The sequence below is a fragment of the Rhea pennata genome, chromosome 1, assembly GCF_028389875.1.
Source record: "Rhea pennata isolate bPtePen1 chromosome 1, bPtePen1.pri, whole genome shotgun sequence".
Lineage (NCBI taxonomy): Eukaryota > Metazoa > Chordata > Aves > Rheiformes > Rheidae > Rhea > Rhea pennata.
The window spans coordinates 69,824,595-69,850,778 of NC_084663.1; the positions used below are offsets into that span (position 1 = coordinate 69,824,595).

The 26,184-nt window shown below is 38.3% G+C and overlaps 1 protein-coding gene across 1 annotated transcript in view; it reads left to right on the forward strand.

The window, feature by feature from the left end:
• Positions 1–26,184, forward strand: part of PTPRO (protein tyrosine phosphatase receptor type O) — a 166,047-nt gene that overhangs the window by 83,546 nt on the left and 56,317 nt on the right. The window contains 3 exon segments of the mRNA XM_062567857.1: positions 14,819–15,092; positions 23,608–23,766; positions 25,571–25,723. Coding sequence (XP_062423841.1) covers positions 14,819–15,092; positions 23,608–23,766; positions 25,571–25,723 — 586 coding nt within the window.

The following is a 26,184-nucleotide window of genomic DNA, read 5'->3' on the forward strand; positions in this document are numbered from 1 at the left end:
TTCTGGACTTCATACAAACAATAGAAAACTTGACCTATCATAAATACACTGTTTCTCTACCTTTTGTCAGTGATTTTGAAGAGAGAAAAAGATGAGTGATTAGAGTAACAGAAGAATAAAATATTGAGTGAACTGTATTAACAGTCTGATATCAAAATAGTTCCATTTGTCCATACAGCTTTTTCAATAAAAGAAGCTGAAAATGCATCTTTTCCCTCCCATACCTCTCTGTGGCCAAAGGGGCTTCCATAAAAAAGATAACAAGGTAGTTCAGCTTCCAACTGGCTAGATTCATGCCAGATTGGATAACCTTTTTCCTGACCTGCAGCTGAATGATAGCTACTGGCTTTTCTAGGACAGTTACTAAGTAAGGCATGGTCTTTATTTTCCAATTTCAGTCTTAGTATGTATAGATTCAGGCTGCTTTTTGCTGGCGGAGACATATTTTTCATTACTTGGAGTTATTTATAATGTGATTGTAGCAGGAGATTTCAACGAAGCAAGGGACCTCATTGTTCTAGGAAGTATATATATCTTTTAAGTATTATTTAATTCTATATGGAAGAAGGAGTCGCTTTGTTAGCACTTAAAACTTATAGGCAACACAGTGAATGGACTCAGCTGAATGGGCTCCAGTGCACACCCTGCATCAGGCACAACGCTGAGCCTGGTTGTATTTCTCAGAACAGCAAAAGGGAAAAAAAATGATTTGATTATTAAGTGAAACAAGAATGACCCAGAATCTCATTTTAGATCTCAAAATCTCTTCCTGCACAAATTTGTTGTCAGGTTAGGGAAAAAGCAATAGGCAGAGAGTTTCATCCAATAGAACCCTGTTGTCTCATGGGAGTGCAAAGAGGCCAACTGTATTGAAAATTATGAGGACCTCCCGTGTGTCAGTGTGAATGACAGAGACCTCATCATCTTAGAGAATGAAATTATGTTGTTTGTTCATAAAGTTGTCCAGGGCTATAATGTTTTGGGGTTTTTTTATTTTTTTTGTTTTTTTGCTTCTGTGTGCCTAGGCAAGAATGATTTTTGATTCCACACTTGTTAATTGCTCCATGTTTCAGGAGCACGTGTCAATTGTGTTTCACAGCAGGAGCCTTAATCATGACTGACTCCTTGTCACCACTGTGCACTTTCAAATCTCTTCTAGGTTAGTCGAAAAAGTCACACATTGTGACAGTAGGAAGCCCTGAGAAAGAAGCCTGTATTTATGACAGAGGTGAAGAAGAATTGCACCAAGGCCGTGTATACTGGGAGAATAATAGACCACACAAATCTGTATTCATCTGCACATATACTTTGTACATAATGGGACTTTAATCTGACTCAAGAAATATAGGGCAAATCACTTCACAAGGATGATATGTCCTTGTACTGTTTTTCCAATGAATTCAATACAAATAGGTCTTCCATTAACATCAGACATACATGTCTTTTTTTTCCACCTTTTTCATAGAGACAAACAGGAAAAACTATCGAACATTTCTCCAGCCTCTGTTTTTACTGTGACCAATAATAAGACATTCCTGCTCTTCAAGAGTATTTGGGTTTAGTCTTTCCTATTTATGCAGACTTTCTGCACTTGTCTGTACGTTTATAAGGACATTAAACAATGATTTTCTCCTGCTGCCTTCTCTGTATGCAAAGTGTGAGAACTGAATCAGGAGCTTACAGGGTTACCAACAGGAGCAAGAATAACTTGAAACAGATGATATTTTATTCATACACATGCGAATATTTAAGGCAGCTATGAGTATGCAATCTCTCACACACATACTGGATGTGTTTGCAACTGCAGGAAAAACAGAACACAGGCAATTCAGTTACTGTAGATTAATAAATCGTTGCCTATCAGCTGAGCTGTGGTATCTGATTGTATTTAGGGCCCAGACTTTGGGGGTAATCTAAGCCAGCCAGTTTTACCTGGAGTTTGAAATAAACTAAGAACATACATCCAGTCTGTTATTGCTAATGACCCATTAAAATATGGAGAAGCGGCTGTTTGCAAATGCTTTATATGATATGAGATGGAGGGAGTTCAGGGTACTGTTGGAGTTATGAGCTTCTTTTCTGTTGTCAAAGTTTCTGATGGAAAACACGAGACTACTGAGCCATAAGTTTCTTCTGTGTGCTCTCAGCACTCTTAGCCTATCTTCAGAAATCATCCTAAGAATATGCCTGGAGCTGCTATACTTAATATAACCTATTATCATTAAGCCAGAAAACAAAACCATCTACTTGGTTCTCTACTACTTGAAATTTCTACAGGATGACAGGAGATAGCTTGGTCAGAAGCCTACTTCTGTCCCCTGGCTGTCCTGGCACTTAAGATGGGCTGCAAAAATTACAGCAGGAATAAACCTGAGCTGAGGGGCAAAAACCAAAAATGTGATCTGATGTTAAAAGTAAACATTTAATTGCTGCATAGGCATAGTGGAGCAGAAGTGGAGGGAAAAACTAAGAGAAAGATTTCAGTAAGGATCTGGTGGGAAAAAAAGGTCAAGAGTGTATTTAAAATGTTTAAAAGTCATTAAATAAATAAATCATTCATTTGGCTTGCTTACCAAACAGCTCCCATTGCCACTGGGACTGAGCACGGCCAGCATCTTCTCATGGGTAGGATATGTATGTACCTGTATACAGAGGACTAAGCTTTGCAATTGGAGAGGCCTAAAGGTGCACACTTGACTGTTTTTCCAAAAATAACTTGGTGCCTGTGTCTGAGTTTTTAAAAGATCTTGTAGATACTGATTGGCATCAGAAGACACCTAGATACATTTACAAAGCTGGTATTGGTGATTTTTCATGGTCACCTCTGTGGAAGAATAAGAACCTGAATTTTGGTATTCTGGGTGTGCCTGCAGGAGGGTCATGAAAAATGTCCTGGTTCAAGGGAAGTCAGGAAGGAGCTGAGGCAATATATTTATGGCTTGAATTTTGAGTTCAGAAACTCAAAATTGATTGGATAAGAGGGATCTGCATATTTTCCTTATGGTTATTGAAAAATGACCATACTGAGACTGACAAATGGCAGCCAGCCAACAAGACTAATACATGTTTTCGCCTGGATTAGTGTAATACAAAATGACCAGTGATTATGTACAGAAGCGCCACCTGCTGCGAATTAAAGAAATGTCAAAAAATTCTATGTAATCATCTCCATCCGTGCCTTTCACTGTAGATGAGTAAATGTCACACAAATACCAAATAAAATATAAGAAGCAAATAGCCACACAGAGCAACACATGGTGAACTGACATCCAGTAGATAATTAAAAGAGAAAATCATTATCGCTTTTAAATTATGCATATTTTTGTATGTTACTATAATATTTTATATTGCATTGTTTAGTAATCTGAAAGCTTTTTACATTGTCAATGAGTTAATGCCTGTGAAATAAAGATCAGTAGGCATTTACTGCGAGGGACTTCTGGGAAAGATTATGTGACTCATTTAAGGTCATGCTGTTTGTAAAAACATACTAGTCAGAAGAGACACATATAAATATTTTTTATATATAACACATAAAGCATTAACATCCTGAGTTAAAGTCAGTCAGCAGTTTTTAAAAATTACATATTTTGTTTTATAAGGCATTCGGCTTTCGTGAACAGACTTCCCATTGAACATTTGCACATGGCTTTTCTCATCTCTCATTGTATTAAGCCTTATCTTGCCTGGCTAGCCATTGACATGTCTGCAGAAAAGCTCAGTTAGGTATTAAAAGAGAAACATATAAAAGAAAGGAAATGACCAAAGTTTAATTCTCTAAATTCCACATTCAAAGGATCTGTATCTGCCAAACCATGTAGAAATTAATCCATATGCTCTCCACACTGTTACTGCATAACTACCTCAACCTAAGCTGTCAATCACCACAACGAATATATTTATAAATGTTTGCCTGCATCCCTCCTGGTCACTGGGTAAATTCCAAGCATAAAAAATATCTAATAATGACAAGGAGTAATAATTTGCATGAAGAGAATACAGAACCTGCAGAACAGGGATCTGAGCATCACTAATGAGCCAGTCCTTATATTACCTTTTGGATGACATTTTAGCAACCTCACTTCATAAAAGACAAAACAAAATTAGAAGTAAGTTTCAGGGGTTTATCACTCTTTAACAATGCAGAAAGAGAGACCTTGATCCCCTGACTGATTCTTGCACATGGGCCCTCCTTTGTCCCATAGGCAAAGGATTTATGAACATGCTTGCATCTTCTGCTGAATACAAACTTTTATGCACTTAAAGTTCTGTCCCTTGCTCAGTCAGGGTCATCATGCCTTTTTCTACTGTTGCAAAAGAAAACAGCTAAACAGAATTAAAACCTTTTAGCATCAGTGGAGACACAAAAGATTAATGGCCATAATACATAAAAAAGGCAATAAAAATCTAAATTGCAGCTGCAATTACACCATCCACAGGATGCGTCTGGTCTCATCTGGCTTTTGATATTGAAAAGGAAGGTTTCCAGATAGAGAAAAGCATCTGCAGACAGCAGTTTGTTTAATCTTAAGTGGATAAATGAACTTCTAGAGATCCATCTCTCCCCATAGAGGGAGCCTAGAGCACTAGATTGAACTGGATGCCCAATTTTTAGGCTGATAAAAATTGAGCCAGATGAATCCTACAACAAGTACAGAAGTCTCAGCGTAAAAGTTCTGACCAACATTTCATTAAGGTATCCTCACTTTGAACATAACAGGAAACTCAGTGCCTGAATTGTACAGGCACTGTATGTCACTACTCGTGATGGCATATAACTGGATCTCAATAAAGGGTAAAACTGGCAGCTGTATATTAGAAGTAGAAGGAATGATTGTTCTCTTGATCTAGTACGTGATTGCAGATTTTTTCTTTGCAGGTTGAAAGCTTTTACCTCCATTGCGTTTGCTGTTAATTTGTTAGGAAAGGACACTGTGGCAGAATTAAACTTTTCCTGAAAGCTGTTTGACACTCAGTAGCCTGCACCGTCACTGGTCTGATAGGTAACCCCAGTCATTCTCCCCCATGGTTCTTTCTTCTAGGTAGGTGGAATGGCACATGATACGTCAGAGATGGCTTTACCCTGTGGCCACAGCTGTTTGGATTAGCTCCTCAGTCACTGCCTTCAACTCAGCCTGTGGCAGCTGTACTAAATCCTTGGTGCACTAAGGGCAAATAAATCCTATTGGTGTTATTCCTGCAGGGGAGGGTAGTGTGTGTTTATGTAGCATGGGCAGGTTTGGTGTTTTCCTAGCTACCAAGCAGCATGCTAACAGCAGTGGTAGGATGCAGAGCTCTTCAGTGGGTAAGAATTTATCAAATGAGTACGAATGGCTGAGCTGAGCCAAAAGCCATGCTAGGGATGAATTTAACATTAGAGCGTAGCAGCAACTGAAATGTGCTGTGTGGATTTGCAGTTGACCCTGTGTGGTGCAGAGAATTTTGGAGCTCGTCTCTTGTTAGTAATCAGGGAAATGGCACTGGGCGCTTGTCTCGCTTTGAGCACAGATTGGGGAAAAGCAAAAGAAAACTGAACAGCAAATGCTTCAGCCAAAAATATAATATTTAACCACAAGACCTATGTATAAATAACATGAAAATCTCAGCAGGTGCTCTCAGACCAAGTCTCGTTGCCAATTTAGAGAACATATGAGTACAACAGTGCAATCAAAGGCCAGACTGTCAGGTTCCATTTGGATATGAAAAGAAAATAGACCTTTGTTTGAACCTGAATAAGCTGTCTTTCAAGGGAGGGAGCTCACATCGCAGTTATGGCTATGGGCAGAGGGATAGTAAGTAGTAGAGTGCAAAATAGGAAGATAGATCGTCTGAGTGTCCTGACTATGCCATTGCTTTTGTGGCCTTTGAAGACATTATCTTGATGGCTTTTTAGGTGAGGACAAAATTTACTCCATATCTACTTGAGAATTCCTTGAGTCCCTTCTGATGACATAGGAAGAGGATGAGCATATGCTTTTTGCTGCAAGTGAGGAAGAGTGGAGTTCAGCAGCACAACTGCAGCTGAATAATTGACATCATTGCTTAATGTATTTAACCTAAACCAGGAGCTGTTGTTCCCAACCTATAGGGCAATGAACAGTTTTATAGATATTTAATTTTATCATGCTATACATGGTTAATAAGAGCCTGCAGTATCAGTGCAGTTAGCTCTCCTATGTTCGAATAAAGTACAATACCAGAAAATTTGATTTGAAACAGAATTTTTTTTTTCTATAAATGCTTCCTTATTTCAAATTTCCAAACCTCTCTGGAAGTCTCAGAACTTATTCAAAAAGATGAAGTTTTAAAATGTTAAGAGCAGCTTAGTTCCTAATTCCCATTAAAGTCATTTGATATTAGGGAATAAGGAGTTAGGCTCTTAGAGTAGCCTGTGAGGAGCTTACCTATATGTTTATTCATCTAAGTCTAGTCTTTTATTATAGATTAACATGGTGAGAGGTTAGGGGGCAGGCAAGAAGTCTTGTTTTTTCCCACTATTTTCCACTGAGTTGCTTTGTGGTTTCAAATAAATTAGATAACCACTCTGATCTCCAGTTTTTCAGATAAAAGAAGGCTATAACTTCCTCCCAGCTGTGCTCTTTGTAGATATTGCAAGTAACAAAGCATTGCATTGTGTCTTTAAGTAGTTCACTTGTGCACACACAAAGGAGATAAATAAAATATATGCCAAATTAGTTCAAAATGAAAACATTTCACTTTTATAGTATCCGTAAGAGTGCACTTGCTCTCTACCCCTCCCTCATGCTCTCTGCCAGAGCATGAGATAAAATACAGATGGCATCGGTTGATGGAGTACTTCATGGTCGGTGTTTTTTCAGGGTGCAACATCAGTCTTCAAATTCTGTTGAACATCAGGAATTTTCTCTGTGACTTCCTAATCTCACATTTCTACATCAGTAGTTGCTCCAAAGCTTATATTCCAGGCTGGTCATTTGAATGAGTGAATCCACTGGTTTTGGATCTGAAGGACTAAACAGCAGAGATTAATTTGTCTTTCATTGCCTGAAAAACACATCTCCTCCAGTATTCCTTTTCATCTGCTGTAAGGCACTTTGAAATGTAAGACACTCCCGAAAGACCATTTGATAACATGGAAAGAAAGATTTCTTTCTAGTAGCCCAAGCTTTTCAAAATCCACATATAAATTCATTTTTCACTCACTCTTTCTCCTTCAGCATTTTCCCAAGGTGATTTGTTCCTTGAATTCTATGACTGAGAGGAACTGAGGTGGTTTGATATGTGTTGGCCTGTAGATGGTGTGCTGTGAAAAGACTTCATCTCAAATGAAAGGGAATATGTACATCTTTAGGGTAATGTGTATGCAGATCATGCCTCTCAATGAGCTCCAGTTCCCAGGAACTGGAGAGATTACTTCTCTCTTTTTCCTTTCCCCATTGAGATGCTTACTCCTTCTTTTCAGAACTTAGGAGAAAAGCCTCCTAAACATGACCACTTCATCTTTGATCTGGCCTAAGCACAACCCTCTGGTCATTTTACATCTCTGCGAGTGGAAATTTGCTTTATCTGATCTATCCCAAAAGACTGAGGAGAAAGTGTTGACTGGAGAACTGCATGAATGACAGAGGTCGATTGGAAAGAGTCAAGGGAATTGATGAGGCGACATGTTTTCTGTGTCCTTCTTTATTTTCTGTTATTCACATACAGACTCAAGAGGGAAGAGGCATTTTAATTAAAGCATGTGGTTCATCTGGCACATGTATATGCTTGGATCTGTTCATAGATGATGGCTAAACTTTAATTGCAGAGGCTCCGTAAATGTCTGAATGGATATATGAGTGTGTTAGTGGTCGGAGAAGGGGACCAAATTCCCTTTTTCTTTCAGGATAATTGCCCTTTTTGACAAAACTTTAGTTCTAGAAAGAAGCTAAAAGTCTAGAGAGGAGAGAGAGACCAAACTCTAATATCTGCCTGAACATGAATTCCTTTCAAATTTCAGGTCTATATGTGTAGTCAGGACCTAGACTAGGGAGAGATTCCATCTAGGAAGTTCTAACCTGGTTTTAAATTTTGTTGATATTAGGGGTCCCTGGATCACTAGGCTTAGGTTTTGCCCTCTGCAGTTTGCAGTAGAGAGATGGGATAGAAATAAATATTTAACTACAACTTATTACAACTTATTAAGTATTGATATTTTTGCAAAGTGTTACATAAAAAGGCACTGGCTTTAATGAATGCAAACATTTCTTTTTCACGTATTTAGCATTTTGGCATTTACTTAATGCTATAGCAATAGTAGTTGATAGTCTCAAGAAAGATTTCCTTACAGTGGTTCTAAAGTAGATTATTACCTTTAGAATGGTAGCAAAACAGGATGGACTCTATGTATAATATTGACATTTGCTTTTAAAAAGCCCTTGTACTCTGCATTGGTGTATGCAAGAGGAAAAGCATTTTTTCATGTAAAGCTGTCTCCTAGAACAAAGAAATGTTGAAGCTCATTTATAAAATATGACTAGCAGATTGTTATTACTGGCTTTTTAAGGCTAAGGATAGAAGCAGTGCTGAGGACACTATTTGCAGAGTGGAATGCCAGAAATGCTTTGTTAACCTGAATCAGACGTCGTAAATTATTGAGAACTGCTGCTTTTGCTGTCTTTTCACACCTTAAAATACTCTCTTTTGCATGAAAAGTCTTGAAGATAAGGGTTTCTATTTTTCCCATGAAGCATTTAGTCTAAAGAGTGCATATGTGGAGAACAGGAGATAAGAACAAAAGGCCCAGAGTTAAATTGCCTTATTTTTACTGACTCTTATCCTAACATTTCCATTAACATTCTTGAATATCATTTCAAACAATCTTTTTCTTCTTACAGTTGACACTCCTCAAATCTGTGTCTGCCCCAGAATTCACTGGACCTTGTGAAAAACTTAGCATTCTTCCCCAAATTCTGTAAGGGTGACTTTGCTTTGCTTTTTTCTTTAAAACTATAGCATCTACTAATGACAGCTGACAATTCCAAAGAAGCTTCAATTACCGCATTTGCTGTTTGTGCTCAGAGAGGATTTTTCCCAGATCATAGCTGCAGGAACTGCTTGTATCTTGGTGTGAAACCATATTGATTTCAGTCAAATGCAACATTCTTATTGGGAGCTTTTGAAACCAGAATAAGGAGACTGGATGTGGAGCATAGACAGTGTAAGGTTTGATGTCACAAAATTTTGCAGAAAATACAATTTATTTCCTTCTTTACCTTGTGAAGAGCATACCCAGAGAGATGTGAAAATGAGAAAGGTATAAGATTAGGCTGAGCTATTAGATGGTACAATGATAACAGAAGCAAGGTGGGAGACTGAAAAGTCATCTGAAGGAAAGATAGTCATCTGAAAAGTCATCTGAAGTATTATTTCATACTTCAAAATCCAAGCAAATTGTTTGAAACTGGAGCCTGTTCTAAATGACAACTCCACATTGCAACACAAGAGAGTTTCAGGGAGCTTTTTTTTTTCTAACGATAAAAGATCAGAAAATGGCTGGGATCATCCCAGACCAGATGATTCTCTAGCCCATAGAGACAGAAAAACAAATTTTACCCAATGACTAGGCCAATTTAAAAATAGATCAGGTTTTAAATAGATCAGGTTTTAACTTCTGACTCTGCCTTGGTTCCCTTCCCAGTAACTGCAGTGAAACAATACCTTGTGTTAGTGTGTAGTGGAAGTATTGGATATAAAAGACTTCAATTTCTCAATAAAATGAATGTTTACCAATTCCATTGTAATTGCTGTTCAGTATCATTTGTCATAGTAACAGGGAAATGACATTTATATGATGTACATTAGGAAGCTGATACAGAAATAATGTGACTTTTACATGTTTTGCAACACTATTTATTTTATGAAATTTCTTATGTGCTTTCTGAGGAGGAGGAGGACAGAAATTCTGAAATCTGATTCCAGTCCTAGCCTTGTTATGAGAGTAGGACTTCAGAGGTCTGAAGAAATTTTGCCAAGCTAGGAGCGCAGGTCCTTTGGCTGTTCATTGCACTTTCAAACATAATTCGGATCTGAGATGAATCCACGGGTAGCTCTGTCTGAAAAGGTCGTCTTGGCTCTCAGTCTCATTTAAGTACCTAAAATTAGATAAGATGAATCTAGGCTAGAATGAGTCATCATGTGACTTGGAAGAAAATTAGCTTTTTGGGGCATTAGGACAGAATATATCTGGGTATAGTAGAGTCACTCACAAAAAGAGGCAGTAATTTAGCCAGCAGATCTGGATATAGTGTGAGTGTTACTTTGTAATACTTGCATTGATGTAGTTTTGGCGAGCACTATACAGTGGGTGATCTTAATGGTACCTTTGGCTTAAGAAGTTGGTGCTCATAGCTTTAAAATTGACTACTGATTTGAGACTTCAGATGCCTGCTTTGGAAACTCTGTGATACTTGAGAACAACTCCGTGTGAGCGGACAGGAGTTAGGTTTGTTCAGAGCTTTAGTTACACTTGTCTGGTGAAAGGTAACAGGATGCAGTTACCTGAAGTCCAATTTTTCAGAGCTGATGAGCATCCACTGCTCCTCCTGAAGTCAGTAGAACATCTAGCTTCTTGCAGTTTCCATAATCAGGTTGAAGCCTGATAGGTGTCAGAATCAGCTATTGAAAAACTCAAGTACAGAAAATTAGCAGCTATTTTGAAACTGATCTCTTCCTCATGTGTAAAACCCGTACTGTTACAAGGAAAGAAACTGAGGATATACTCTTCTAAAAAAGGGAACTCTGAGCTCTGTGTTTCTTTCCTATTACTCTTTGAATATTGCTTTTTTGACATCACATATTTTCTTGCCTCCTTCTCCTTTTTGTTTTAATTGGGACCTCGTTATTGGCTGGAAATTCCACTGGCGTGACTTATCCCTGTGCTGAAAATGACTGAACAGGCATCACATTGTGGGATTTACTCCCCCTGCTTTTTTTTTCTAAGTGCTTTAGTGTGGCACGAGCTTGTAATAATAAACTGGGAAGGAAGTTGGAGCCAATCATTTGGTTCTGAATGCACAAACTCTGCCAAATTTCCCCATAGGCATGAAACAGCCGCTCAGGCTGTGACACCAGCAAATTAGATCCTGGAGGTAGCTGACCAGAAGTAATGAGATGTGTATTTACCATACTGATGCTGTCAGTCCTAAGACAAACTGGCTTTACAATCTAGTTAAGTGGGGCATGTTTGTCGCTTCCAGTGATGCTTATAAAAAATACTGGGTTTGTCCTAGCCTTTTTTTCAAAATCTCAAGCCCCGTGCTGGCTGGTAAGCCTTGCCTCATACATCATGAAAAAGAGAATGCATGGAAAGGTCTGTTCTTTTAAAATGCTACCGAAGTGACATACATATCCCAAAGGGAGATAAATCATCTAGTCCTGTGACATGCTGATTGTCAAGCCTTTTATTCATCCCTTTTCTGCCACTTCATTTTACAAGCCAAACCTTTCTGCTAAAATGTAAAGATAGAGATTATTTCAAGAGGCAACAGATGCCTCACAAAAACCATGCGTCCTATGCATGCAGCAGCTTAAAAGCCTAGGCATACAGGTGTGTAGGAGAGGACCCTGTAATCATGTCAGAATAGATATCTTCAAAGGAGATGTGCATTATGCAGGGGGGGTGCGGGTGTAGGATGGATGAGCCACACAACTAATGAGATGCCACTGAAGAAATGCGTGTGCATCATGCATGCGGTGGTTTAAAAGCATCTGGGCACTGGTACATGAAGGAGGGAGGCTACCACTTTACAGTGCCCACTTACTCAGGTGATAACTTACTCAGAAAGTTATTTTCCCCCATCAGGTCTCATCCTAAGTAACAGCAGCAGATGTATGTGAAGTTTCTATGTATTTAACTAGTACCAACGTATTATGCTATTTGTCTGAGAACTGTTGCAGCAGATTAGCAGATCATCTGCTGATTAGTACTTACCATGAACTCCAGAAAACGTTGTGAGAGGGGAAATAAAAGTATACGGTCTTTGATGTACTGAATACAATACTCATGGAAGAATCAAAGAATAAAATCACACCCTGTATGAGCAGTCTGAAAGCACCTAATTATATCCTAGGAATGTCTGTAACTCTGCAATTATATGCTTAATTTTCAGCTGTACTTGATTAACATCACAAATGATTTATAATACCACCAAATGCGTGGACTTGCTTTGACCTGTTTGTTGGCCTGTATAAATTTGTTGGGCTCTATTGTGTGCTTCTTCATAGCAAGGTAGGCAAATTGGGTTAGTATCACACGGTTCAGCAGCAGAGCTGAGAGAAGACTGCAACAGTTTTAGAGATAACTTTGTTCTAGTGAAGCATTTAAATGCAAGTCTATGGAAGGTCAAAACCCGCCGTGGGATTACACATGTACTTCAAGGTTATTATGTGACCTTGCTGAATCAGGGCTGTCTTTCCTTGCTTAGTCTTGGAAGAAAACCTTGCTTTCTATGACAGGGGAGCATACGTGCCTCTGAAAGCAAGTCTGTGGATGCACCCTTTCCCGTCTCCCCCTGTCAGAAGAGCTGTAGTAGGAATCGCTCCAAAGTTTGTTAGTGAGAGGAGAATGGGGAGGAAGAAGGATAACAGGACTTAGGGTGATTTGAGCAGCTCTAAATATAATACTCCCTTAAAAGTTTGAATCTTTTCACCTATCATACTGTGTGGATCCAAATGCTGCATCAGGATTTAAGGCAAAATACAAACACTTGAAATGTGATATTTTGATCTACTCAAAGGATATTATGTTGGATTCAGTTGGTATTAAGTTAAACACATGTAAGCTTTTGCATAACTGACCTTATATCGTAAACCTTTTTGAGCAATTGCTGTGCCATCTGTGAAACATTACCAAACCTTTCACAATAAAATATTCATCCATTGATAACTTTGGCTTGTATCATTTTAGCAACTGTAAGTCATTTTTTCAGAGACTCATCAAAGTGTATCTCAAATCAACAGCTAAAGCTGAATTCCCTCTATTTTTAGTCTTAAATTTAAGGTATTTAAATTTGCGGGTCCTACTTGGGCTGGACTTACTATACCTTAGCCACCTTGTTCTCATGTTGAGTTAGAACAGTGGTTTTGCTTTGGTCCCTTCTTATCAAGCCTACTATTTCAGTATCTCTGGTGGTAGACATCGCTGCATCAATTAAACTTAGGGAATATTTTCAAACTTTCACAACTCTGAATGACTCCTGAAGTGGATTATAGGGCTAATGAGTGTCCTGAGTGGGCTGTCCAGGAGTCTTGCCTTATGGCATCACTTAGGTGTTCTGTGCTCTGCATAATCTAGCCAGTTCTTGGTGTCTTCTCATCAATATTAAACTGTTTTTACATGCTTTTACCATAGAGTCTCAGTTTCTGGAGTCATTTCATTTTAAGGTAATTTCAGGTTTCATTAAATAACAAAATCAGTCTCTGATTCTAACGACAACTGTGGAAGGTTAGAGAATATGTCCCTACTTACACTGTGAAATCTCAAAGCCCGGTAATAAAGATATGAACACATGTAAAGGACTGTTGTTTAAAGCCTCACAATTTTAAACCTGACTTTCTTTTTGAATGCCAGGAGTTGGCAATAATGTATGCATGAATCCCAAATAGGGAACCCTGCTTCTGAGCATTATTTTGCATATTTTTTTAATGGTAGAATCCCCACTAGACAAAGCTGTAGGAAGACAAGAGGTAGCCAAGCTGCTAGAACTGATCTCTGAAGGAAGTGTCCTGCTCTTTGGTATGGGAACAACATGACTGGATGAATACAGCACAAACTAGCCATTGCTGCACACCCTGCCCTCCAGTAGGGCTCTCAGCCTGTGAAGTATGAAGGACAAAGAGGGTACTGTGGAGCTGGAAATAGAAAATATCATATATCACTGTTTTACCTGGGGGTAAAAAAATTTCTAAGCATCAGCGTGGGCTAATAAATAGAAAAGGCGTTGGTTGATGTAAGCTTGAACTTTTCCTTCTCATTAATTACCATGAATCTGTTTTGAAATTCCTGTAGAGAACAAGTGCTTCTTGCTGACAGCTGGTTTGCAATTAATAAAAAGGAAAGTATTTTCAGCTAGCAATGACTTATCATGCTCATGATATATGAAAACAAGGTTAAATTGCCTCATTTTCTCTCTGCTTTTATGAGTATAAAAGAAATACTGAAAATGAAATGGGGTAGCTTAGGAAACGTAAAGTGCCAACCAAAACTACGGATATAGTGCCTTATCCTGAGAGCTGCTGATCGCCTGACACTTGCTGCAACAAGTGTATTTGGAAATGGTTAGTCAGTACCAAAAATTATTCTTCAGCTGCAGCCTCTCAGAATGTACTGTGTTCAAGAATATATCCCGTGTCTGCAACACAAAGTAGCCTTGATTTAATTAGCTTTCTTTTTTGTATTTAATGACTTACTGTTATACTTTGCAGTTTTATTGAAAATCCTCTTGCCACTGATGCTTTTTTTTCCACCTCGTTCTTCTGCTCTTCTCCATCCCTTATCAGGAACCCATGTTGGAGGCTTTGTTCCTTGATTTATAAAAGATAGTGTGGCCAGAGCATCAGAAAACACGTTGCAGGAACCAGGCAGAGGGAATAGCCTAATTGTCAGATACTCATGGACTTCAGCTGACTGCGAATTTCATTTTAAAGAAATTGCTAGGATTTAATGTTAACTCCCTTTTGGAATATGAAATACGACTTTCTCACAAAGATAACATGAGCATCCTATGAGTATCAAAGGAAATGGACAAAAAGTAAATGATGGATTTTACTTCAGTAAAATCTTTTTATTTTTGCTTTGTAGAATGCAGAACCTTTTCAAGTTACTGTCCGAGAAGACAATTGTATCATTGTCTCCCTGGAAGCATCTGATGTGGTGAGCTCATCCTCTGTATATGTTGTGAAGATAGCTGGAGAATCCAAGAACTACTTTTTCCAGTTCGAAGAATTCAATAGCACTTTACCTGCCCCTGTGGTTTTTAATGCCAAATACCATGGCCTATATTACATAGTAACTCTGTTGGTAGTGAACTCAAATATGGTTTCCAAGTCAGCAAGATCAATCACTGTGTTAACCAGTAAGTAACACCTTATTCTTTTTTTCCTTCTGTTTCTTCCCTTTGTGTGTGGATTTTTTTTTCCAGAAATTCTCCTTGTGGAGAAGGTGTTTTCTTTTTCTTTTCTTCTTCTCTCCCCTTTTTTTTTAATAGGTCCTCCTTGTGTGTAGTTTGAATTCCTGTGTGAGAACAGTAGGGAAGATGTGCTGAGAAGTCTTATGAGTGAAAATTTGCAAGGTTTGGTCAAGGGAAAGGGGGCAACTATAGGTTTCCTTTGGATGACTCTTCCTAAACACAAACTGGAGAGGTTTATGTCACTGGAGTAGGAGGGATGGATGAATCTCTTCTCCAGTTGTTCATCCTAAACACTGTGAAGCAGAGGTTCCAAAAATCTAGTAAAAGGCTCAAAAAATATTGATTGACATTTCAGTGTAAGCAGTCTTGTTACATGTTGAGGTACATTCTGTTTCAGATGTTGTAGTAATGTTCTTTGTTTGCTAATATGTTGAAGTAATATGGAAAGCAGACGGTAGACACCAAGACCATGTGTTTCTGGCAGTACAGATGAAGATTTCTGTGAAGGAGTAGTCTGTCTCTTACTACTTCCAGGTGCTCTGATCCTGGGGGAGAGGTGTGATTTTGCTTACTCTGTGATCATGAGAAGCACCACAGATTCCTGTTGGATTTCTAACTCTGCTGTCATTCCTGCACTGCTTGTGCATGCCAAACTGAAAACAATTTGTAAAGGATAAAATAATTTCTTCATTTGAAGACAGATTGAAAAGAAACAAGACAAAGAAAAAATAATTCAAGAGGGGTAAAATCAATTCCCAATTCTTGTTCTTTTATAAACCTAGTATTAATCTAATTCCAGATCAGGTTTCTGTGGTGAATCGTTGCCATGTACACACATGTACACCCTTTTTCAACAGGAGGTTGATTAACAACTCCTCTAACCAAATGTAAAGGTCCCGGAGGGAACTTTTTGATAATGAATATAATTTTTGGTCAAATGACACCTTGAAGTCTATGGACAGATGTATTTGGCTTGCAGATAAGAAATGAGTATGTTTTTGTGTACTTATATTATTCTATGAACAAATATCAGCGACTGTAATAAGAGTTTTAATATTACAATAGCCTTATTTGTTACCGAGTTGAAGTGCTTGCAACTTAGGAGATAACAGATTTTTGCATCATCCTCTTCCCTTGGGAGTTCAGACTGTGCATCAACAAGGACAACCCTGCAGCAGGGGAAGGTGTGATCCAGGATAGCAGATGGACCACAGAGCTCCTGCTCAGGCAGTCACTGAAGGAAGAAGGGAACCAGTGTCACCCAGCCCATCAAAGCCAGGCCCAGACATCCCATCTCCAGCTCTGGGGGGTTTCCTTAGGGTATTCTCAAAAGAGTATGAACCTGTTGGCTCCAAGGAGCATAGCCCTGTACTGCTATTACTCCTCCAAGTAAGACTTAACGGCATCTAAAACCAGGCTGTGCACTGCATTTCAGATAGGAAGTAAGCCTGCTTCTTTTCACCACCTGTCTCGTGCGGTTGCTTTGGCAGCTTTTCAGGGTTTGCTGCTGTGGCCTCTGTTGCTTACCTAGACCTTGGAAAGACCTTAGCAGTTGGCCAGTGCTGCTTGAGGAACTCATATAAGAAAAAAGAAATAGTGAATTTCATGCGTTATGTATGTCTTACATAAAGACAACCAGGTTTATAGAAAAGAAAAAGCATTTCTGTATGCAGTGTTAAAGGTATGCTGTCCTAAATATTAAAGATATGCAGTAAATTCTGAACTTCTTAAGCTAAAGGGCCCAACAGTCCTTCCTAATATTTTCTTTTAGGTAAAGTAGTAAGTACTAGCTCTCCTGTAGCAAGCTTGGTTGCTAACATAGTTCATTTTTGAGTAGAAGAGTATAGAAATGAAAGTAAATTTGGAATAAAAAGACTGTATAACAGGCTGGGCTTTTTTAGTGGTATTTTAGTATGATGCATTTGAGAAGAATCCTTGAAACTGATGTATTGACCACTGGTTTCCACTGCAAAACTGCATTAGATGATACTTGGTTTCCTTGTTTTCTCTTGTTTCCTATTATTGTTGTGTTCCACTTGCCTGTTCCACATGATTTTTCTGACCATTAAATAACTTGGATGTTGGCAGATAATACAGTAATTAGGATAGATTCGTATTTTTCTTCATGCCATATGCTCTTTCAGCCTATTAAACATCATTAGCTTATTTTGTTGCAAAAACATATAACTGTCTCATTTGTTCTGTCTATATCTTACTTATGTAACAAATGACACATTGCAACCAACATCCAGGGCTAAATTTTCTTGTTATAATTTCATTGGTGTCAGGAGAGCTTTACCAGTTATAGATTGGCCCCATTCATTAGGCTGCCACAAGATAAATCAAGCAGAATAGCCCGTGATGCCAATGTGGTTTTCCCTAAGGCTATACTCTGCATTTCACAATAGTTTTCTGGGATCTCCTGACATCTCCAAGGGAGCCAGGGCAGCGAGATGGAGTCCTTCAGCTTGGGCATATGTTAGCGATCTCAGGATCAGGAAGAGCAGTATGTAGCCAAAATATGCATGTCAAAATGAGAGCAAGGTGCCTCAAAGAGATTTCCTACTCAGAAATTCAATGAGTCATGGAATAAATCTGCTTTCCAATGGTATATCTTGTTGAGGTTTCCTTCTCCCTTTTCACACCTCTTTGTGTTGTGCTACTTCTCAGCATGTTGGCCAGAAAAAAATGTCTCTGCACATGTTGAAACTACATCCTGCTCAAACCAAAGGAGACTTTTGTCTTATCTCTCAAAGGTTTCTGTCTAGGAAAAAAAATCTTTGCTCAAGATAAAGATGAGTTAAAAGCTCTCAGAATGTGTATGTGTAAATATATATGTTTCATATATACATGTGTTTGTGTATTTATACACACACACACATACGCATGCTATAATTTGAGGCTTTAATTGTTTAGCTGGGTCTTCTATGCAAGACTGAACATTTTATTTCCAAAGAAAAAGTAGTTTCAACCTCAGCTTACAACAGTTTTACTGCAATGACAAAAGTTACGGTGAGTCCATAGCGTCTGAAGTTAGCAAAAAGACAGTAGTGTGCAGGTATCAGTTACTGTTAAAATGTTTTGTTTTCTCTGTTTGGGGCTCTCTCACTGTTAATCAAAACAGCATAAACTGTAGAGTCCCCTTGTCTGGGTTCTGTAGTCTAGACAATTGTAATGCAAAGCATGACCTATTTATTGCAATATTTCTTCTCAGTGCCTAAGGGTTTTGTCAGCTTGAGCACAGCCCACATCCTCACATTGCTTCCTGAGGTGGGATTTTATAAGCATGAAAAGGGGGCACATTCACCTCTTAGACAGGAAACCTGTAAAATAGAATCTGATTGCAAAATATCACCCTTTCTTCTGATTCTGTAACAAAGCTGTGTTCAGCAAATTGGGCTAGGTACTTCACTGAAGGAGAAAACATTAAACCGATACCTTGACTGCCTGCCGTTAAAGATCTCTATGATGGTTTTCATGAGAACGGGTGTGTTAATCTTGCCATTCGGGCCAGACTCCTAGGTGCACAGTCGTGTTGTGCATATCAAAATGACCTTCCTTCTAGTTTTTGATCTGGACAAGGTTAGATGTAGTTCTGATATGTAACACTGAATTATTTCAAGACTGCTTTCTTCTGCTCTTAAAGTTTTAGCTTTTCAATGGGAATGAAGTGATTTCAGAATTTATATCATGAATTCAGTGTTTGGCAATACTTGAAAGAAAGCTTGAGCTTAGTTTTAATAGGTTTTAAAGTAGTTTATGAGAGCAATAAAGAGCATGGCTCTAAAATCAGTGACTGAAATTCTCACTCTCAGTCCTACTTTTTCTCAGCCTGAAGTCTTGTTTTATTCATTTCCAGGGTGACTCAGACCTGTATTGTCTTTTTTGTTTTGTTTTTTTGTTTTGTTTTGTTTTTAATTCACTGTCAATATTTCTTCTCGTTGGAGAGGAAAAAATGTTTGTACATTTGAAGGAGTGGGGAAAGCAATACACTGCAAAGCTATTGTGTGCTGTAGGAAAAATATATTTCTGCTGGGAATTGCAGAACTCAGGGTATGTGAGGGGAAATAAGAAGAGTTCTTACTTTTGTTTTAGCTTCTTATTAGGAGTTCTGAATAGTGAATGTCTCATTATTTCAAAAGTCAGTGACTCCTTACCTAAATCACCATAAAATAGATTCCCCTTGGGAAGAATTCTGCCTCTCTGTCTTCTACTGAAAATATTCTCCCTTAGAGACTAACAAGCCTGCCACCTGGGACTGTGATCTCTTCTGCTCTTAGAAAGTAATTGGCATTAGACCTACTTAATGCGTGGCTGTTGTGCCAGATGCTGCAGGAAGTGATTCAGCGGGTCGAATTCATTCCTCTGAGTCATTAATGGATCAGAGCTGCTGAAGTAGGAGCTTCAGAGTTGTTTCCAATGAAATGTAAAACTTCAGCCATTTGTGGGTTTATTTGTCTTAAAGGATGATATGGGACATCTTTAGAAAGGCTGGATATTCATGGGAGCCCTAATTTCGAAATATATCTCAGAAAAACATCTTAGGTTCTTTCAGGCAATCCTCTGTTGTCTTCAGCAAACAAATCATATAATCCTTTTTTTTAAGGCAGAAAACCCAGTCAAAATCAAACAAACAAAAATCCCTCCACCCAGATGGCTATTTTCCTGCTGTTATTTCATTAGAAGGCTAATCTAGAGTCTTGGACTAAATCTGTTCAAAACCAATGGACACATCTTTGTTCTTGTGCTACTATTATTTTTTAGTGCTATGATCTTGTCATCTCAGATGGACATCCAGAAACTGCAGTAGCCCAGACCATTGCTCTTCTTATATTCTTCTTTCATAAGCACATGGTATCCTCTATTACCTATCATAAACTTGAACATTATTTTTCTACTTTATTAAACAGCAGCTATTTTACCTCAAAATTGGCTGCTTTTTAGCAAGCAATAAAATGATCCCTAAAGTTTACAGCATAATGGAAGCTTGATTCTGGCTATGATTTACTCCCAGTAATGGAAATAGATAAGTAAACAGTCACATGCTGGGGAAAATGCTACATAGTTCACAACTTCTTCATGTGAGTAATGGGATTACCCATTGGAGCTAGGTTCTTCCACTAATGTTGTTTTGTTTTTTTTTTTTTTTTTTTTTGGGGGGGGTGGTAAGAGTCAGAATATGAAGATAAGTCATGGTTAACCTGGGTTTGGGAGTGAGAAGCCAGACAGCTGATCTCAGTCCCATTTTATCCAGCCATGTGTAATACTCCATCTATCCTACCTCAGTAATCAATAATTAATTCAGTTTGTAGAGCAGATTGTGACCAGATTTATGAATATTAAAAAGGAATTGATTTAGACTAGAATATGGTGGTTATTTTCAATGTACACTCTTTTTCTTGGATTGCAACAGCCACCTAAAACATTAATGTATCTGGCACAGATTGAATGCTTTTAAGGAGAATTAAGCATCCAGAATTTGCCAGGGTGTTTGAGGAGGTTAGGAACATTCGTTATGCTATCTTGATGTTTGTATAGTGCAAGTTATGTGCTAAATACAAAACACCAAAGAGTCCAGTAGAAATGCAGAAGAAAAATTTCCTGTAAACGGATATAATGGGAAAGCATTTGCTAAGGGAGCAACACACTCTGAGACAAAAAAGAAAGTTCAAAAAATCAAGTTTAGATCTTGATTCTGCAAGCCTGTCTATGTGAATTTAGTATAGTATGGGAGTCTAAAAATAAGGACATTGTACGTTAAAATGTGCTTTAAACATGTTGTTAAAGGGACATGAAATCCTCTAAATCCCTTTTGTAACATGTCTTTAAACCTCAATGTAGTGCAGTGAGTTAATACAGCTTCAAGATTTTAGGTGTTATATTATGTCTCTTTGTGATCATAGATAGAAACACTATTTCTTAAGACTCAATGAAAGCTGTAAAAAGCTGGATTCTAAATGCTGCAAATTAAAAAAAAAAAAAATAACCAGATATTTGTACTCTGAATTGTAAATACAGATGGTGAAGAGTGACATTTTACATATTCTTTAAGCTTTAATAACCCCAGAAACAGTTAGTAAGTGAAAAACAGATTTTTATCTGCTAAGTGTCCTTTTAATTTCACAGTGTGCAAATAGCTTTTGATGTGAAGATTTGGTGCTGAAGGAAGTAAGATAATGGAAGAATCTTTAAATTGCATTATGTCACTCATGTTTCTCTGCTAACATCAGCCATGAGCAAGGAGAGGATAGTAAGCAGAAGATAACAGCAAGAAAGAGAGTCTATTGCAATTACTGCTTAATTCAGTTGTTGGTTAATTAAATCAAAACATCAGGAGCAAAAATAATTTGGATTAAAAATGAATGTAACTTCCTTCCCTTATTTGATTTGTTGTAGGAAGGAATAAATGGAGTAATTTAATCACAGACATAAGAAAGTTTCAGTAATTCTTACAGTAATAAGGAAAGCCCAGATCTGCATGAAACAGCAGAAGAAAGCCCAAGGCACACCCGCTAACATGAAAGATGACTACATCTAAGAGTTGTGCTATTTAGAGGAAGCTATTGACATTTTAAGTACTATCATGTGCTGTGTGAGCTGTGATATGCACCCTCTGGTCATGTGGATAGCCAGATCAACTATTTATTTCAGAATAAGTGATGGGAAAAGACTCAGTAGAAGGAAGAGCGTAGGCTTTGTTTTCTGTAACGCACTTTATTGCCATTCATTTCTAAGCTATCAGAAATTGTCAGCAAAATTTTCATAGATTTTGTCACTACAATGCCTCTTGGTATTTGTGGGTGGTTAATGTACAAATATACAGATATTTACCTGCAGCTAAGTCAAACTTCTTTTTGCTGTGAGAAACAGAATAAGAATCCCCACAACATCAGGCCATCTTGGAAGATTTCCCAGATTCCTGAGTACTGAGAAGGTTAGAAATGACACAATAAGTTCTTCTTAAGGCGTGGGTGAGGTTCTTTTAGTATCAGTGGCTTTTGTCCTTAGCTGCTTTTTCTTATCTACTTCTCTTTAAACACAGAAACTTATGATTATGGTGAAAGCAGTATTCTGGTAGTTGGGAATTAATTTCCACTTACACTGCCGACTTGCTTTTCCATCTTTGGTTAGCTTATTTCACCTTCTCTGAGATGATCCCATTTATGATACTGATATTACCCTCACTTTCATTTACCCTTTCTCTTGCCAGTTGTGACTGTATGTTCTTTGGGGGAGTATATGTTTTACTAGTTTTTCTCCAGGACCTACTGCAACAGGACTTTGAACTCAAATGGATCCTCTAAGTGTGGAGTAAAAACATGTTGATGAGCGGCCCATATTTTTCAATTCATTCCCTACAGTATGCAAGAACTAAATCAACAAGATTATTCTTCTGAGAATGGAAATGTAATTACTGAGACTGTTGTGTATTAACTACCTCTATTAATATATGTTAATATGACAAATTCCGGCTAAAACTATAATCCTATTTTGAATATCTGCTTGGTCCTCTTACTCAATATAAAGGTAGTGTGATATCAATTCCTTCCTTCCTGAGGAAAGCATCAAACAAAAACCTAATTCTTCTGATTTTTTTTTTTCTCACGGATAAAGAAGGCTAAATAAAGCCGTGACTTTATTACTGCAAGCGGCGGTCTAGGTTCTCGAGTGCTGTGAATTGACACGGCTTTGCTTAGTCAACGAAGCTATGTGAGATGTGGGCTAGGTGCCACATCAAAGGATATGGGCTGTTATTCCTACTTCTTATAGCCTGTGTGGATCAAGGCTTAGGGCACTAGCTTGGAAGTGCCATGCTTACCACCCTTCCCCGTGTGCTTTACTAAATCATTTTACCTTTGTGTGTCTCAGCACTCCATCTATAAAGTAATGATGATGATGCTATTATATTCTGTTAAGTTTGGTGTGGATAAGTACCTTGAAGACAGTGGCCCTCTCTGATAAGATAGCAAGGGGAAAGTGTAATTTTCCTTAGCTAACTTTAAAAGTTCAAATATATGATAGTTGTGAGCAATTTCAAGTGTTTTGTTATTTTTTTCTGGGGCCACTTTCACTTGATTGACAAGCATTAAAGGTGAAAATCTTGCTGGCATGATTAGTGTGAATACTTAAATAATAACTGCAATTTCAACCTTGTTTTTTATGGCTATTCTTGTGTATGTAAGGGATTTTTTTTTTCTGTTAAAGCATAAGCATCAATAACATGAATTGTTTTGAAGGGACACATACAAATCGTGGCTTCATCGAAATACTAAGGAGCTTTGCCCCAGGCCTCTGCGAAGCCCAAAATATCACCTGTTAGATTTAAGAGTGCCTGTGCCATGCCTAGGAAAATCATTTGTTTTGTTTTGATTTTTTTTGTGCTGTAAATGTGTAAAGAACTCTGTTTGTCTACTAATCTGCTCCTTTCTTCCTTTTTTCCTTTTATTTGTATATCCTTTAGAACCCCTTCCTGTGAGCAGTGTTTCTATCTATGATTACAAACCCTCTCCAGAAACAGGAGTGTTGTTTGAAATTCAGTATCCAGAGAAGTACAATGTTTTTACCAGGGTAAATATAAGCTATTGGGAAGGAAAAGACTACCGAACAATGCTGTACAAAGGTAGGAAGAAACTATTCCACTAATACTCAATGCTAACTCTACTGGAAACATTTTAAACAGTGGTATTAGGTGTGCTTTTGGTGTGTATTGGTTATGATGGTTTGTATTTCTGATAATGTACCTGTTTATGCGGTAACTTTTACATCATGGAACAAAGGATGGGTCTTTGTAGTTGAGATAATGGTTCACTTAGGATTCCCAGGTCTAGTAATACATCCTTTCTTTTGGATTTTACAAGAGGACTGGGAGGTATGGAATGTTTTTCATCAGTCGTCAAGTCAGCCTGAGAAAGAATCCTCAATTTCTGATGCTCCCAAATAAGCACGCCCACAAAAAATCATCAAAACTTTTTTTTTTCTTTTTTATGCTACTTTATAATCCAGAGAACAATAATTCCCACTCACTCCACTCTGGCCAAGACTTCTTCTTATCAAACTGCTCAGCAACTTCTCTGCTACGAAAGATGGAAGAGATCTAGGATATCCCAGATCTGGGAAATCACTTTAATATAACTGTTTCCTTGTGAAGGTGTTTAAAGCTGGTACTTTTGTATCATCATATAGTGATACAGTACTGCTCGTTCTATACTGTGTAGTATCTGTGTCATTCAGAATTGCCTCAAAGCTAATAAATCCGGCTGCATATTATCTTTTTTTTTTTTTTTTTTTTTTTTTTTTGGAAACAATCTAAGTAATCAATCTAACATCTAACAATCTAACCAGAGCAAACTCTGCTTTCTTTTTTATTTGTTTAAATATGAATTCCCCTTTGCACTCTGATATAGCTTCAGCGTAGCATTGATCTCAAAGATGGGACTGCACTATGGAAGCATCCTTAGTGGTGTGAAAGGCACCTGCAGGCCCTAACACCCAGCTGGTTTGTTATTCCACAATGGCAATAAAATTCCCCTGTGAGCAACCCAATAAATGCTGGGTTGAACATCAGGCACTGAACTAAGGCTCCCGATTTGGAAGCCTGGTCATTGTAAGCTCTCTCTGGAGTCAGCAGAGACCTCCAGGAGGAGGTCTAAAAATTTTGGCGTCCCTTTCCTTCAATATGAAAGGGATGTGTGTGTATAATGTTTTAAGCTCTGTAAAGTGCCTAAAGTTAGGAAGGGTGATTCTGGATTTTGGCATTAAACACAGCCTCTTTCCAGAGAGCAGAAGTGATACTAGCAGCAATTTTTTGCTTGTCAAAACTAATATATGGTGTCAGGGTTTGTAATGCTGCTGATGATGATAAATGAAAAAAATCAGTCTGAATTAAGAGATTCACTAACCAATAAGGAAACTTTTCCCCATAGCCAAATAGCCCTAAGTAACTTCCCTTCAGCCCGCACATGCACTGATGTTAGAAATGAGCTCAGAGCTCAGTATTGGACCCAACTGTGTTGTGGATTGCCCTTTAAGCATGTCTCCTGAATGTAACCTGTCAGTCGGTGAACAGCCAAGGAGGCTTTTGCACGCAACAGTTAAAGGTCTGCAGAACCTGTCAGATGCTCTTTGATATGTTCAGTGTCACGCAGCTGCCAGATGAAAAATAGTTCGTATTTCTTCTGCTGGGCTTTTTTTTTTTTTTTTTTTTTTTTTTTTCCCAGCAAAGTGCCTTTAACCAACAGGAAAAATGTTGGCAAAAACTGAATTGTTAGAATTTCATTTCTCAGACAAGGCTGAGCAGTGCTTAAGCATCAGAAACACTGTCAGGTCAGCATATGTAGTTTACACTATCAGAAAGTGAACTTCTGATGTGTTTTTCTTTTTCCTTTTTCCCCACTTCCCTTCTCTTCTTTTTAAACCTTCTGCAGATTTCTTTAAAGGTAAAACAGTTTTCAATCACTGGCTGCCTGGTATATGCTATAGTAACATCACGTTTCAGTTGGTATCAGAAGCAACCTTCAACAAAAGCACACTGGTGGAATACAGCGGAGTGCAGCATGAGCCCAAACAGCACAGAACAGGTGAAGAAACTTTTAATGTCCTGTTTGCTCCAAGTCTGTACATCTGTCTGCACTCCTTTCTGCCATGGGAGGGGATTGATCCTGTAGAAATGTCTGCATAGGGGCAACCTGAGGCCTGCTCCTGGCTAGGAGCATGGGAGGATGATGCTTGGGTTAGTACTGGGGAGGCAGGTCGTCCATTTGTGTGTGCTATCCTGTGCAAAAAGCAATTTGCATGAGTGTTTCTCATTCTGTTATAAAGCTTGCTTCCCAAGAAATAAACCTGCTTCATATGAGACGTCCTGGGTTTTGTATTGTGCTTTCCTTTCCCCCCACCTCCCCTCCCTCCAAATGGGAATAGCCACCAAGCTACTATTGATCTATTTGGTCCATCTCCTAGAATCATAGAACCAGTAAGGTCGGAAGGGACCTCTGGAAATCATCTAGTCCAACCTCCCTGCTCAGCACAGTCACCTAGACCG